The sequence below is a fragment of the Galeopterus variegatus genome, unplaced genomic scaffold (assembly GCF_000696425.1).
Source record: "Galeopterus variegatus unplaced genomic scaffold, G_variegatus-3.0.2 Scaffold3307, whole genome shotgun sequence".
NCBI classification, from domain to species: domain Eukaryota; kingdom Metazoa; phylum Chordata; class Mammalia; order Dermoptera; family Cynocephalidae; genus Galeopterus; species Galeopterus variegatus.
The window spans coordinates 151,998-168,198 of record NW_007729418.1 but is presented as its reverse complement, the minus strand read 5'-3'; the positions used below and the strand labels follow the sequence as shown (position 1 = coordinate 168,198).

At 40.4% G+C, this 16,201-nt stretch overlaps 1 protein-coding gene across 1 annotated transcript in view; it reads right to left on the bottom strand.

Moving 5' to 3' along the window:
- MAP3K1 (mitogen-activated protein kinase kinase kinase 1, E3 ubiquitin protein ligase) overlaps positions 1-16,049 on the bottom strand; it is a 75,603-nt gene extending 59,554 nt beyond the window's left edge. The window contains exon 1 of the mRNA XM_008584598.1: positions 15,472-16,049. Coding sequence (XP_008582820.1) covers positions 15,472-16,049 — 578 coding nt within the window. The remainder of the gene's footprint in view (positions 1-15,471) is intronic.
- Positions 16,050-16,201: the final 152 nt, after the last annotated feature.

Below are 16,201 nucleotides of genomic sequence, written 5' to 3'. Positions count from 1 at the left end.
AAAAAAAAAAAAAAAAAAAAAAAAAAAAAAAAAAAAAAAAACCAAAAAGACCCAAAGCCCCCCGGGTCCCCAAGCCAGGGAGGGGGAAGGGCCAGGGGCCTCGGCCATGTCCCCCAACCCCCACAACCAGCCCAGCAACAACCACTGAGCTGCCACAGGAAACACCCTGGCCTCCCAAACCGGGATGGTGGGGAGCCAAGGGCCTTGGCCACACACCCCTGACACCTGCACCCTGCCCAGAGATGACCACCAGGCTGCTGCAGGAAACATACTGGGCTCCCAAGCCAGGGTAGTAGGGGGTCAAGGGCTTCAGCCACACCCCCACAACATCTGCAACCAGCCCAGCAACAACCACTGAACCACTGATGAAAGCCCCCCTTGTCTCCCAAGCCAGGGAAGTAGGGGACTGAGGGCTTCAGCCACACCCCCTGACATCTGCATTCAGCCAAGCCAACAACCAAGCCACCACTGGAAGCCCCCTGTTCTCCCCTGCAGGAATGAGTAGGGCACCATGGGCCTCAACCATGACCCCTCTCCTCCTTCTCCCACCCTATTTGTTTCTCCCTTCCCCTCTCCCCCTCCCACCGAACTGCTCCACAACAACTTAGAATGTAAAAACAGATGGAGCTGGGGAGAGACCCCTCCTCCCACAATCAGGCAGGCCACTGCTGCCACAGAGCCCACCCAGGGTCCTGAGGCATGCAGCAAGGGACTGACCCCTCCTCCCATAACCAGGCACACTGCCACTGCCAAAGGGCCCGTTACTCTTTCAGAAGGAGAGAAGAAATCTAGGGTTATCAGAGGTGGGATGGGGGAGGGGGGTGAGGAGAGACTGGATAAGGGGCAAAGAGAATAAGTATGATTTGTAACAATATATATGCTAATAATATTGATTTGATCAACATACTTTAACGTTGAACCCCCAAAATACGTATAATCAATTATGATTCAATAAAATAAAATAATAAAAATAAAATAAAATAAAATGAACAAAGAGGAAAACATTAAGTTACAAATCGGGTTAAAAAAATTTAGAGCTAGGGGCCGAGCAGTGGCTCACTCGGGAGAGTGCAGCGCTGGGAGCGCAGCAGTGCTGGGAGCGCCTAGGCTGCAGGTTTGGATCCTATATAGGGATGGCCGGTGCGCTCACTGGCTGAGCACGGTGCAGGCGACACAGGGTTACGATCCCCTTACCGGTCACACACACACACAAAAAAATTAGAGCTAGGTCTTTTGTAGTCCATCTTCCTCTCTCAGAGTCTACCTACCTAGAAAGAAGCCTGATTAGAGTTTGTAGTTCACTGGTTCTAGAGATTGATTCTAGCCACCCCTATCCTTCCTCTTGCTGTTTTCCATCCCATTCCTGATCCAATCTTCTAAAAAAGTCCCACTGGCTGCTTCATTGCTCCAGCATGCAAGAACAGGTTGATATCTTTTGAGCAAGTCTTCTTCAGGAGGAACAATTGTTGGAAGTATCCAAACTACCTGTGCCTGGAGTCTACCTGACCTCAGCTGCAGCATAGTAGCCAATCTCTCTGTTGCAGGACCCAAGGTAAGACCTAGTGATGTTTTCACTTTCCAGAGTTACCACAGAATCCAAATGCTATTGGGCTGTGGAAGAGAATGTGAAAGCCACAGCAGCTAAGAGTGCTGACACCACCATTCTCCTCCCCTCCACCCCACTACCCTACCAACAGGTGACACACATAATCCTGGGGGAGAGTCGGTGATGGCTGTCTGGTCCCTGCAGTGACCACAGTTTCTGAACCTCAAATTCAAACATATGATCCTAAAAATTTTTTTTTAACCTATTTTCATGGATAAAGGAGTTGTGGAAGACAGAGCTAGAATACAAAATGATGAAATTTCCAGGATATTTTAATGGCTTAAAGAAAGAATATTGTACTCGAAAAGATTTGACACACGTGGCTGCCTAAGCATATGGAAAAGAATGAATCAACATTTAAAAAATATTCTTTAAGCAGAAACTTTTTAAAAATCATATAAGTGCTGCTATTAACGCTTCGAATGCAGGCAATCTATTTGAAAGCCATAATTTTCTAGAACTTGAGTCCAAAATTACCATATTAAAAGGAAAAATAAAAGGATTCACAGTGCAATTCACATGTTCGGTAACTGCCAACTCTGTCCAAATTATGTGAAAAGAGCCCCCCAAATATAATTAAATCTGGGTTTTCATAATTAGGAAACAATGCAACTAAGAGTCACTGAGCGAAGCATTTTCAGTTTAAACTAAACAGAAAAGTATGTGTACATATGTATGTTTATGAAAAGATCTTTATAAACTAAGGAAGAAGTCAAAGGATTGCTTTGCTTCTTAGAGGTTATTGCTGGTGAATGTCCTTCTTTTCGACAATTAAAGTTAAGGGTGAAAAACAGAGAGTAATTAATAGTAAAGTTACCAAAAATTAGATTTAAAGTTATCGAAACTGCTCCCTTAAGTAGGTATATTTGCTAAACACAAACATGCTAACTATTTTGCCCTAATTTATTTTCTCCACTATGCAAAATAATATTCTCCCAGCATAGTTATAAGCTTTTTTTTTAAAAAAAAGTATTTTCTCATCACTTACTTTTAACATATATGATCTCTCTTCCCTGAGCCTTCAATGCTTTTCATTTGTATTTCTCTTTATATCCAGGTTTAAAATTCCAAGAGTCCAAAAAGCTAACTGTTGTTTCAGTAATTATAGCTGAATTATAGCTGAATACACAAGAAGTAATTTTCAAATTAAAATTTCAGAAAGTTGCTAGAGCTTGAAGAAAACTAAGAGATTATGTAAGCCAACCTCTTCTTTTCACAGATGGGAAAATGAGACCAAGGAAACCTGTCTTGAGTCACAAAGTGAAGAGAACCTTTATCTATCTACTACTGATGAGATGCTTTATCACGTATCACAGAATTCTGAAAGCTGCAGTTTTCCATTTTACTAGCAAATCATTTCAAAATAATAGGGAAAAATGAATTGTTATCAAAATGATGCATAGTCTATAGAAACTACCTTTGCCAATCTAATGGTAACCAGCAAGGTAAACTTGGTTGAGTCTCTTAACTTCATCCTCATCTGTATGGTCAAAGGTTTAGGTAGCAAGTCTTCACAGTTACTTGCGGTAGTATAATCCATAGTTAATATTATCTGAATGCTTTTCTGGGTGAAGAATCGTGCTGTATTATCTCATCCAACCACTCAAGAATCGTGCTTCATTGTCTCAACACCACCACTAATCCCATTTTAGAGATGAAAAATCTGAGGTTCAGAAAAGTTTAGTGACTCCCCTGGAGTCCAATGGTAGTAAGTAGCTAACAAGGTTGACTTCTTGGGTCCAGGTTCTTAATCACTACAATACGCTGCCTCTGAAATGGAAACACGCAGTTCCAAAACCAGATTCAGGACCAGGGAGGACAGAATTCATCTTGTACAAGAATGCTTCGCAATCTGTGAAATTTTGAGACTATGGGGAGCCACAGCTCCCAGACTTGGGACCTTAGACTATCTTTCCCAGCTCAGATGTAACTCCTCCTTTGGGCCTCCTGACCCACTTCCTAGCACACTGTGGCTACCTGTTAAACTACAAAGGCTTTTTATTTTGTCCTAAGCACTGAGATCTAAGGGTTGGCAGTGGGAGCAACAAAAAGGCAGAGAGTTTTGCCTGGTTCTCTCTCTGACCAGAGCCAGGAATCTTGTCCCCAGCTTGGTTCTTCAGCCCCGTCTCCACCCAGACAGAGCTACCTAAACTATCTTCCATATCATCCTACGACCTATCGCTGATTTCTAAGCCTGTGTGTTCTCCAGCCACCCTGGGGCCACGAAACCTCCCTGAGAGCCCCTTTCACCTGCTCACTCCTCCACAGTTTTCAGTATTTGGCACTCCACCTTGCATTTCCCAGAAACCCTCCCCCATCCCAGCTGACTGAGGCCAGCACCACCCTCATCATAGGGAAACTCTCCCACAGGCTCAGTGACTGCAGGATGGAGACTTCCTCCTGCTGGGACTCCAGCACCTTGGAGCCTGGCTCGCACAGTCACCCAGAGTGTTTCCTGAAGGCATGGACATCCCCATCAGGAGTGACGGCAGCACTAGCAACACACACTCACCCTGGCATGCTTACTACTCTGTCCTTTCATTCCTCAAGAAAGAATACCCACAGACTAGAGGGATTTGGTTGACCCCACATGTGACATGCTTGTTTACCCACAACCCGCCAGCTCGCTGGGACCCTGCCCAGGGAGGCCCAGCAGCTGATATAAACGTTGTGACGGACGTGCCCATGCCACAGTCAGGCTCTCTGCTTGAAGCATTTGAGCATGTTTGTCGCCTGACCTGTGATGGCCTTGGATTATTCTCGAGGACAGCAATATGTGGGTTGTCACCAAATTTTTTTCTCAGAGACTACATCTCTGAAATTTTAAAAACAAATTAATAGGAAAATGTGATTCATTTAACAATAACATGTGCTTTACGAACATCTCTTTGGAAACACTGTTGTTCAGAAAGAACTGAATACATGTACAATAATAGAGGAAAAACTAAAAAGGTTTAAAAGTGGTAAAGTTAACTCAGATATTGAGAGACTTTAAAACAAAGCATTCAGCAAAATTCACAGTATAGTACTGACTTCTACAAATAGCCACATTTATTTTTAGTGGAATACCAATAATTATTGCAAAGGGGAAAAAAACATTAAAAAAATTCTCACAGGAGACAGAATGAGTATTCAAGATAGAGTAAAAGAATGTTCAGCACATTGACAAAGAAGAAGGGTCAGCTGGGGGAATACAAATATGAGCATGGCACCAAATGACTGGAGCAGGGTGTTCTGGAAGCGGTTGCTGAGAGGTGAAACGAGGCCTGATTGCCAGGGGCTTCTGAGCTACATGAAGGAGTCTGTACTTTATTCTGAGGATGAAGGAAAAGGTGACAGTGCCCTGATCTTGGGTTAGCAATGGTGGTGGTGGACAAAGTTGGGTAGATTCTAAGGTGAGCTGGCAAGTGGCAACAACAGAACTGGTGACTGACTGGAAGCTGAAGGTGAGAAAGCTGAAGGGGTAGGAGCAGAGCAGTTAGGGAGATTCTGGTGGCAGTGTTTACCCAGATGGGCACCCAAAGTGACAAGGAGATCTGAGTGCTAGGATGGAGAGACTGCAGAGGACAGGAATGCAGTTTCGACACATGGTGGCTGCAGTGCCTGGCAGAGCTGTCCCTCCTGGAGGAACTATCCTGGAGACAGGCAGATGCAGGCTTCTGTCACTGAAGCCAAGACATATTAAGACACCAAAATATCAATAAGAATGAGTCAGCAAAGTAAGAATGAGTCAGCAAGGACATAGCTGATAATCTCCTGATATCCTTTCCTTTCTGGTCAATGACTACCTTTCTTTTAATCTTTCTATGAAACTTGACATTTGATTATTTAGGAATGTGAGAAAACACTTGAAATAAATGTATTTAGGAATTTCAAATTACACTGAAAATTTAGCATATGATAAAGGGAACAGTTTTACTCAATAAACAGTGTTGGGACACCCAGCCAACCATTTCAGGAAAATAAAGTTTGAGCCCAAAGTCACCCCTTAAACTTCAGATGGATCGGAGATTAAAGTATTTTTTAAAAACCCATAAAAATGCTATTAGAAATCTAGCACTAGGGAATAATAAAAGCTATTACATATACAGTGTTTATAACTTACCAAGCACTATTTTAAGAGCTACACAAACACAAATTCTTTCAGTCTTCACAACTCTGAAGTAGATACCATTATCACTTTCATTTTACAGTTGAGGAAACTGAGATGCAAAGAATAACTCCCTAGTTACGCCACTTGATAGTGGTGAACCTGACTAGAACCCAGGCGTGTGTACTAAATCCCTATACAGCACTGCCCCTGGGGAAGGCCTTTCTATATAACGTAAGCACAGGAACCATAAAAGAAATGAAATCTGAAGACAAAAATTTAAAGTTCCTTAATAGAAAAATACTACAATCAAAGTCAACACAAAAGTGGAGAAAAACAACTATAACAAATATCAGAACTAATATTCCTAATATACAAAGAGTACTTGCAAATCTGTAAGAAATAAACAGTTCTCTCCCATGTGTGAAAAGAAATACACAAAAGAAGCATGAAACTATCATAAATATAAGATGCACAATGATGGAAAAAAAGCAAATTAAAATGAGGGTAAGAAATAAACAGTTCTCTCCCATGTGTGAAAAGAAATACACAAAAGCATGAAACTATCATAAATATAAGATGCACAATGATGGAAAAAAAGCAAATTAAAATGAGAATACAGCTTTAATCCACCAGATTGGCAAAAATGGAAGACTGAAGATATATAATTTTGGCAAGAATGTGGGGAAATGGGCACTCTCACATACTGTGAGGTAAATGTAAACTGGCACAGAGTTTCACAGGGCAATTTGGCTATATGACCAAATTTTTAAATATGGATGCCCTTTGACTCAGCAATTCCATTTCTGAATATTTATTCTACAGAACTAAATACACAACTATATGAAAATGCACATACAAGGATAGTCACAGAAGCTTAATATAACAACCAAAAAGCAAACAATGTAAATGTTAAAAATAGGAAACTGGTTAATTAATGAGAAATCCATATCATGGAATACTATAGAGTCATTAATAAGACAGCTCTATGTTCACCAAGATAACTAACAAAATACTGTTAAGAAAAAAAGCAAATTGTACAGCTGTATGCATAGTATGGTCCTGTTTATAAAAAATTACATCTGTGTCATTTAACAAAGTAAATTTTTCTGTTGCTTTCAAAAGGACTGTCCAATCATTTAATAATGAAGTTTAATTCTGTAAATTCTAAATCCCAGAAATACCTCTAGGACCTTGCTACAATATAGTTTAACAGCATGGAAGTGCCAGTGTACCAGAATACTTAAAATATATTTTCAAAATTCAAAATAAATTTAGGTTAAAACACTAAAATTTTATCAGGAATATTAATATGTACTTTATTAATCAGTCAGACCTTTTTTAAAATTTAAGGTTCAGTGAAAATAATCTGGCTTATTATCCAAGAAGAATTTAAGAGTACCAATAGAAATCTAGAAACAAGTAACAAACATAGCCAATTGATTAAGATTTTTGAGGGGGTGGGGGTGGGGAGAATAATCTGTGAAATGCTTGTTTCAAAACAGAAGTAAATATCATCTTAGAACATGCAGACATTAAGAATGTTTTCACATTAACCATCTTATTAAACCAAAAATCTTGTAGTAATTAAATAATGGTTAATGCTACAAAGCTGGAGCTTAGTGCTTGAGTTCTTGCAACCTAACTAGGAAACAGGCCAGTATACGGTGACGGTGATGGTGGTGATGGTGGTGTCGGTGGTGGTGATGGTGATGACGGTGGTGGTGGTGGTGGTGGTGGTGATTAAGTATTTTAAAGAAATTGCAGGGTATAAAATGACTCAGGCCAAGGAATAAAGCAAAAAGACTTTTTCCACACAGACAATCCACAAGACATTTCTAATGAGCAGCATCCAATTTTATGTAATTCTAAAGTACACCTCATTTATTCAGTATCAAGACTACAGAACTACATTTTCCAGATAATTTAGAGCTTTACCACTTCAAAGATTGAAATACTTTCTTACCACTATCTTGGACAGAAATTTTCCTTAGTATGTATTAAAAACTTTTTAATTTTAATTCACTGAATATATAGAAACTTGACAACTTTTTAACGATGCGTCACAGTCACTTATAAATAAAAACAATCATATATATTCTTGATCACATTCATTATACAAATTAGCAAACTGATGTCCCAAAAATAATAGTGCTGTGATTTAATAAATTTATAATTGTAGAGGTTACTCAGGTGGAACTAACTGTACCAACACCAGGTGGCCCCCAATTGCAAGGTTTTAATGTCCTCTCTTGCCCTCAGGTCTGCCAACACTGCTGACTTCAGGGAACCTACCTCTTGCAGTACTCTTGTTGCCATTCCTTCTCCTTGGCTGCTTTTAATCAATGCATGTTAGGGACACCAAATGAACAAGACTGTAAGAACAACATCTTAAGTGAATGTCAATCCTGAGCAAACGCCCTTGGAACTCTTCTAAATGTAAAAATCAAAGAACTTCAAAGCACAGATTTTGTTACAGGCTCTTTGGCTGCTCAGAGCCTTTCTTTCTTACTTCTTAGTGCTAAACCATGTTCTAGATAGAGGAGGCTGCTGGGTTTAGTTACCATCAGTAAACTTTAAAACGTTTTCTGTTACATGGGTTCTTGGCTCCTGAGATCTCATATAGTACCTTTTCCTTAATACAAATATGAACTTCTATTTATCCCAAGTTGAATTATTATCAAATTAATAAAGTTTGGACGAAGGAGGGTTTTCCACACAAGAATCCTAAAAGTTATATCTTAAGTTCAGATAACATGCTGAGAACTTGAAAAAAGGAATAATTATATCAATGCATGACACCTTTCTGTGTATACTTATTCATATATACATTCTCAACACCCTAGTAAGTAAAGAAGAACTATATTCACATAGCAAACTCTTCTTACCTATAAAATGATCATGCAGTATAGCTATTTGCTCTATACCACATTAAGATGTCCTACTTGACTCGGGGCACTAGGCGTGTCTACAAGTCCAGGTACCTCCCAATGAGTCTATCACAAACCTACAATTTGGAAACACCAATAGTCTAGACTTTTGCCATTTAACCCCCTTCTCAGCTAGGTCCTAAACTACATCTGATCAAAGAGGAAGAACAGATGATCTACTAGTTTGAACATGACATGCCATTATCCCTCTCATTCATTTATTCAACAAATACTTACCTAGTGTCTACTCTGTGCCAGGCATTTTGCTAGGTGCTGCATCCCTTCCCAACACTGGCCCTGCCCACTCAGTCTTTTGGTTTTCTGAGGAAGGCAGTCATTCATCAAATGAGATAATGAATGTAAAACCACAACACGGATAGTAGGGACACTGTGCTACAAAGCCAGTCTGGGCAACCAGGGAAGGCTTCCCTGAGGAAGCATCAATGAACTAAGAAATCAGCAATGAGGAGCTGACTTGGGGACTGACTCGGGAGAGTGTTCCCAGCAGAGGAAGCATGCAAAGGCCCTGTGGCAGGAGGCAATGTTCTAAGTTTGAGAAAAACAAAAGCAGGCAATCCTTCAAAGAACAACGGCAAGTGTGAGCTAGATGGGCCTGGAGAGGCAGGCAGGGGCCAGACCAGGCAGGGACACAGTTGAGCATGTTAAAGATTCTCTGGTCTTTATCCAAATGGACAGCATTTGAACATTTTTTAAATTTAATTTAATTTTCCGAAGGGAGGACATTACAATTAGATTTACATAATACAGAGAACTGACTACATAATATAGAGAACAAATATATAAACAAATATAGAGAACAAATTGGAAGCGAAAAAGTAGGATATAGGGAGCGAGTGAGAGGCTATATATCAGTTTAAATGAGAGATGATGGACGCTTGGACTAGGACGTGATAACAGGTCAGTCAGCAGCACCTGAGGAGGGACTGAGCCTGAGGAGGTGAGGGATAAGCAGGCGCCAAAGATGACTCCTTGGTTCTGGTTCTTCCATTTAATAAGCAGGGAACATGTTAGGGGAAGATTCAGGGAAGACTGTGAATTTAGTTTTAGACATCCAAGTGTGGAAGTGGCACACAGGTGTCGGTCTGCCAAGGTTAAGAAGAAAATTAGGAGGGCTTACCTATTAATCCAAATAACTAGACACTTTCAAATACCAGAACCTCAATTTTCTCAATATTTGACAGTTTGAACATGGCTCCAATTATTCTGTAACTATACTCAGTCATTAAAATATACTAATTACTGTAAATTTTACGTTATATAAAATTGGTCATATTATCAATGACTGTTTTCTAAATACCAACCACTGCTACTAAATACTATGCAATGTACAAAGACTCAGAACAGTTCTTGCCTTCAAAACCTGCCTTAAGCTATACCATGATTAAAATCTCATTACAGTATGTTATTGTAATCTTCAGACGCACTAATTTAAAAATAACTACTTTGGAAACAATAATTCTTGCTAACATTCATGGGCATCTAATATTCATGGGTGCCAGACACTAATCCAGGTGCTAGGAGATGGTCCAGAGAATAAGACAGAATTCCTGGTCTGATCTGTTAAGAACTGATATTTAGTGATCAGAATGCTGTTAGGCCAGTTTGAAGATTATATGATAGCATATCAGTTAAATGATTGTTTAGGCAACAAGGAAAAGTAATGATAATATCTATTTGTCAGGAGCAGAGCTTCCACCTACAGCCTAGTATCTACCCTCTCCTGACTCCACATACCCATTATCGCTATGATACACATGATAAACTTAGTTAATGCACTAACAACAGCACTGTATAAGCTGTAACATCTGGCTCCCAGTACTTCCTCCAGTCTCTTCAAGAGGTTTTAATGGCCTCAGTGATAATTCCCAGATGACAGATGCACACTTTCAAAAACACAGTTGGTGTGTGTTCACAATCCTCCATGGTATTCTACAAAATCCCAATCTATTACATCAAACTAACCAGCTTGGCATCCAAAGGACTCCATCTCTAACAATACAGAACTCCCTTCCATACCAAACATACCTAAATCAACTGTGACATGCCATAGAGTAAATGAAGACAAGTACATCTTCTTGATCATCTTATGCCCTAGAGCATATTTTACATTTCCCTACTTGTTTTCTTAACTAGCAGAGTTGCTGTTACTAATAATACTAAATTTTAAGACCAGCATTGGCAGATATTGAATTCCTTGCTCTCCATGCCCCCGTTTTAATTTTCTCCTGCAAGAAAAAAAAAATCACGTCTGAACTTGCAGTTCTGCATATAATTCTTAAGAGAGTAGGCAGAAACAGTTTGAAACTAATCTGTACCTAGATTCCTTTTTCCATTACTGTGACCCAATACTACAGCATGTATCTGTTCTAAGAGAAGGGAAAGAGACTGAAGGAAAAAGGGCAAAAACTAGCAGGCCAAATGTTTAAGCAGAAAGTAGGACAAACCCATCACTCTTCACTATTAACCTGGAAGACCAATTAATTCTTCAGAAAATTAGGGAGGTACCACTGTACTCACCACAGGAATACAGTACGGAATGTTGCAGATGAGATTCAGAGCGCCAGTTCTGATCTGGGTACCCCTCTGGATTCCCAACTCTTACCGCATTTATCACGGCATTGTGAAACATGTTAATACTACAATCTACCAGCAGAAACAGAGGCTGTACACTGATCTTTTTCTCTACCACCCAGAACCTGGCAGAGGTTCATCAATGCTGAATGAATGAAATCTAAAACAATAACCAAGGGGTGTCCAGCAAAACTGGAAGTTTCTCTTCCTGTGTGATAAGATGAACAAGTGATGCTAAGCTCAGCTTCTTTATCTTCTTTCTCTTATGATTTAATACAACACAAATCAACACATCTAAGAAACATCCAACACTACTCATTTATTCTCTTTGCCTAACATATTAGGGTGATCTAAACACAGTTTACTTGTATTACATGTACGAGGCCAGGTTATATATAGGAAGATATGCATTATATACAGTACATATTAGTAAAGAAATGTAGCACTGGATAGAGACCTAGCTAGGAGTCTGTTAGGACTGTTGCAGAACAACTTCCTCCTTAAAAGTCACCAATTAATTTGACTGTTAATTTTAAAAAGAAATGGAGTCAGATTGATTTGGAGTTGGATCCTAGCTCTGTGTTATAGTTGTGTGATCATGGGGCGTTACCATTTCAAATGAGTTTCCAAGTCCTGAAAACTGAAATTACAATGTCTTAGAGGGCTGCAGTGATGATTAAATGAAATAATATATATATAACTTACCTGATACACAGAAGGCAAAAGAGGTGACTATATAAAAGGTATCTAAGCATATCTACATGCTCAATGAATGTGGAATTAAGAAGTAAAATCCTCTTAAATTTTTGCAATTTGAAAAGAACACCCGACTAACCTCACTGCTTGGCAATGAAACACTTACTTACTTTAATTCTGGTCCCAATTATTTCTTTCATGATTAAAAATGTTCTTAAATTATTTCTTAAAGACAACTTTGGGTTATTCCTAATACTGCACATTTCCTCACATTAACAGTCCACCCACTTAAACATTCTTAAGTCACTCTAACTCTTAAGGCATAAAAAGAGGCCAGGACTAAGAAGACAACCAAGTCTAAATATACTTGGTATATCTGATATAAGCAAAGCAATTCAAGGTTAGAGGTGCAACAGACACGCAGTTCTTAAGCAGCCTCTGGGGACTACTACTTTTCCATGCCACATTTTCCCATTTGCCTTCTGTACCAAGAGATAACCATCAATCCAAGAAAACGACTGGAGTACAAAATGCAAACGTGGTTCTTTCTAACTTAGAGCACTTCTGATTGCCCCATATTTTTCCTTGGGGTAATCCATTCCCCATTAACTACCTTGCCACCCCATCATTTCTTGCTATGGAATGCACACAGCCAGTGTCAAGGACTGATTAGCAGACAATCCAGGCAAGCTGTAGCTGGTTTTTTGGGGTTTTTTTTTTGCTGCTGGTAAAAGCAAAAGAACACTCCTTTCCACACTGTGAAATCTTCCAGTCTACAAGTCAGTGGCCATTTCTAAAACATGCAACATATTATGCTTAAGGTGGTATGGAAGATGTGAAAGAATATCAATGAACAGGGCTATTTCCTGTTTTTCGTATCTAACAAAATGAAGTTATTATAGTGTATTGCAAATCATATATTAAGGAATGTTGGGTAACCAGTCACCCTTGCCAAAATCAGATATGAAAAGAAAACAGAAGTTGGCAACAATTCTAGTTCTGATATTTTTCTTCCAGAGTTATATTTAATAAGGTTAATCTTTAAAGAATGCATTAATTTTACCTGACCTGAGACAATTCATAAGTACGAAACTTACAAATTAGTGTAAGACTAACTTATGTGACTACCTCTATTGTTTTTATAAAATCACCAACTTAATTTTTTTAAAAACTTATTTTTGGGTAATATAATGTTCTTGTACCTCCTCTCTAGAAAAAGGTCACTAAAATATTTTTTTAGCATCAAAGCTTCTAAAAGGAAGTGAAAGCTAAGGGCTTATGAGGATATAAAAGCAGCCTATGAAATATGTTTAAACAAAAACTAACATTAACAAGTACAGCATATCTTGTTCTTTCATAGGGCCAGCAAATTGATAGTTTGGTTTTTTTAAGTTACTAAAATAGTATGGAGTAATTACATCTACCAAACTCACAATAGCCTGTTTAATGGAGAGTAACACTGTAATTTTTCTTCAAAGACAGTAAATAGGAAGAAAAAGCCCTTAATTCTATAATATGAGGAAAAATTCCAACCCTTGAGCGCCACTTACAGGCATAAAACTTTCACTAATTTCAGTTATTAAAAGGGAAGAAAAGAAACAGACTTAAAATCTTCTATTTTAATGTGATATTATATATATATATCATACTTCACAAACATATTTTCTACACTTTCAATTTCTGCATCCAAAGATCAGAAACTGAATGAAATTCTGAAATAAAAAAATCAAAGAATTCTTTAAAAAAAATAGGTTTTTAGACGGAAGGAGTCTTTAGACCCTTACTACTACTGAAATATAAAAATATTTCAAAATCTTAGTGTTAGATTTTCCTCTCAAAAGTATGAATGTAACTATTGTCAAAAAAGTAAAATATAAAGTTCAACTGAGATTTTATAGAGCTGTTTATAAAGTTTTTTTCTGACTTTAATTTAAATGGTAAATAAAGTATAATAGCCAACTTGCAACACAAATAAAATATGTGCAAAATAATTTGATACAAGTCTTTTCCCCACAATCGAAGTTTTGTCATACCAACAGATTCAAATGAATTTCAACCCCACTGTCATGGAAACTGGAAAAAAACAAAAATCACTGTATTTCAAAAGTATAGAGAATTAACATTTCGGTATAAATGAAATCTTTGAGATGACATTTGGGGTGAACCAACAGCATTCTGGCAAATAAAATTAATTTTTTAAAAAAGATTGTGCTTACTAGCCCATTATTTCATATACTGTGCAACTATAATCCATCCCTTAAACAAAGGGGGGGGAAAAAACCTAGGTTATAAAATGCAAAAAATAGACATGGATTTACTCAGTCCCTGAATTCTATCTGCCTTCACCCCAGTCCTCTTATTTTGTGTCGAGACAACACTAAACAACTTCTATATATTATTTTTACAGTGGTTACTTTTATACTATATTTACAGTTCATTAAGATGACTAGAACGCTGACGTTTGCTAAATTATTTATTGTATCCAAAGAGGTCTCATGAGAAGAGATAAAATTAATTTCTCAATTTGGGGTTAAAATTTTTTTATCTGGAGTTCTTTTATAATAACAATTGCCCTAAAAGAATTACTCTAGTTAAGTGTTAATACAATTTGCACAAAAACAGGAAACCGCAGAGGAACATACTCTTGTAAGACTAAGTTACACGTACAAGTGCACACAGAAAACTATCACAGTCACAAATCTCCTTTCAACTCAATATTGCCATGGTACAGTGCTGAGAATATTTTTAGGATTTTTGGGGGGCGGGGGGAGGCAACTCCAAGTAATAAACGGACCTCGATTTCAAACAAATAATCGAGTGCATAAAAAAGTGCCAAATCACTTTAGATAATTAACCAAAATCAAGGATTCCTACTGTCAAAGTCCTCTCACAGACGCACTTTATTCCCATAATAAAGCTAAGGGAATTCTACAGGGCAACGGTTGAGACTATCACAAAAACATTTCCAGAAACTCAAAATACACATCAAAACTTTGTGCTTTGCATACATTAATCAAAAATTAAAAAAAAAAAAACCAAGGATTATGGATTTTAAAATGTCCTTTACCGTAAAAATTTTCGGTAGTCAAAAAAAGGACGAGGCCAATGAACCGTTGGTCTAAATTACCTTACACATATCAAACTTCACAGGCACCAGAAGACTTATGTGAGCAGAAGCCCACAGCACTGTGGCCCCTGAGATCCGGCGGGCAGCCCGCGCAGCTGCACCAAGCAGGAAGCACCGCACCCGCGCCGCGGTCCCCGAGCCACGCCGGAGGGGCTGCGGGGAGCAGTCACCGCTGCTTTGAAATTGAATGGCTGACACATCCGGTCCTGGCTCTCACACCATTCAGCCAAATGCAAACTTCAAAGGCCAAATTCAAACTCCAAACAGAAGTCACTCAAGACTTAGTGGTGCAGTTCGCATTCCCAAGGACACCCTAAGTCCCTTGGGGGACGCAATTAGAGAAACCGCACGACCCGAAACGCTGCAAGCCCGAGCGAGTTTGCAGCCCGTCCGCCCGCACCGCTTTGACAGGCGTTAGCCAGCCATGCACCAGGAGCCCCAGCGACCGGCGCTCGGGACGCGCCGCCAGCGTCCGGGCCCAACGCCGGTACCTGCCTGGGGACTCGAGCCCTCGGCGGGCCGACGAACTCTGCCTGTCACTGCAGCGGAGACCTGCCGCTTCCTCCTTGGCCCTCTGTGCCCCCGACCCGACCTCGGGCTCCGCACCCACTCCGCCCCTTTTCCGACCACCGCCCTAAGCAGGCTCCAGCCTCGCCCCCAGGAACCTCTGCCCCGGGGACACCCGTCCGGGGGCGCCGCAGCTGGGCTGTTTCCTGCCCCATCGGCCCGACTCCAAGGCCCAGCACCCCGGCTCTTCGCAGAGCCCCGATTCTGGGAGCACCACAAAGCAGCGAGACCCCCACACCTTTTTGCGACGGGTCCCCGCAGCGCGGCTCGCACGCCTGTCACATGTCTGCAAACAATAACAAACTCTCCGGCACGTCCCCGTGTCGTCTCCCAGGCTGGGTCCGGGGCGCCGCCCGACCCCGGAGAGGTCGGGGGAGTGCCGGGGGCTCGGATCTCTGCAAGCGGCGCGTAGCCTCGCTGCGCCGAGCTCCCCGACGCCATGCACGGTGCCCGGGTTCATTCATTGCCCTCCGTGGGCCCGCCCGCCCCTCAATCCCTGCCGCGCTGCTCACCCGGCGGGAGCCGCTGCAGGAGGTGGCTCGGCGGCGGGCGCCCGCTTCTCCCCGGGCTCGGCCCCCGCGGGGCTCGGGGCG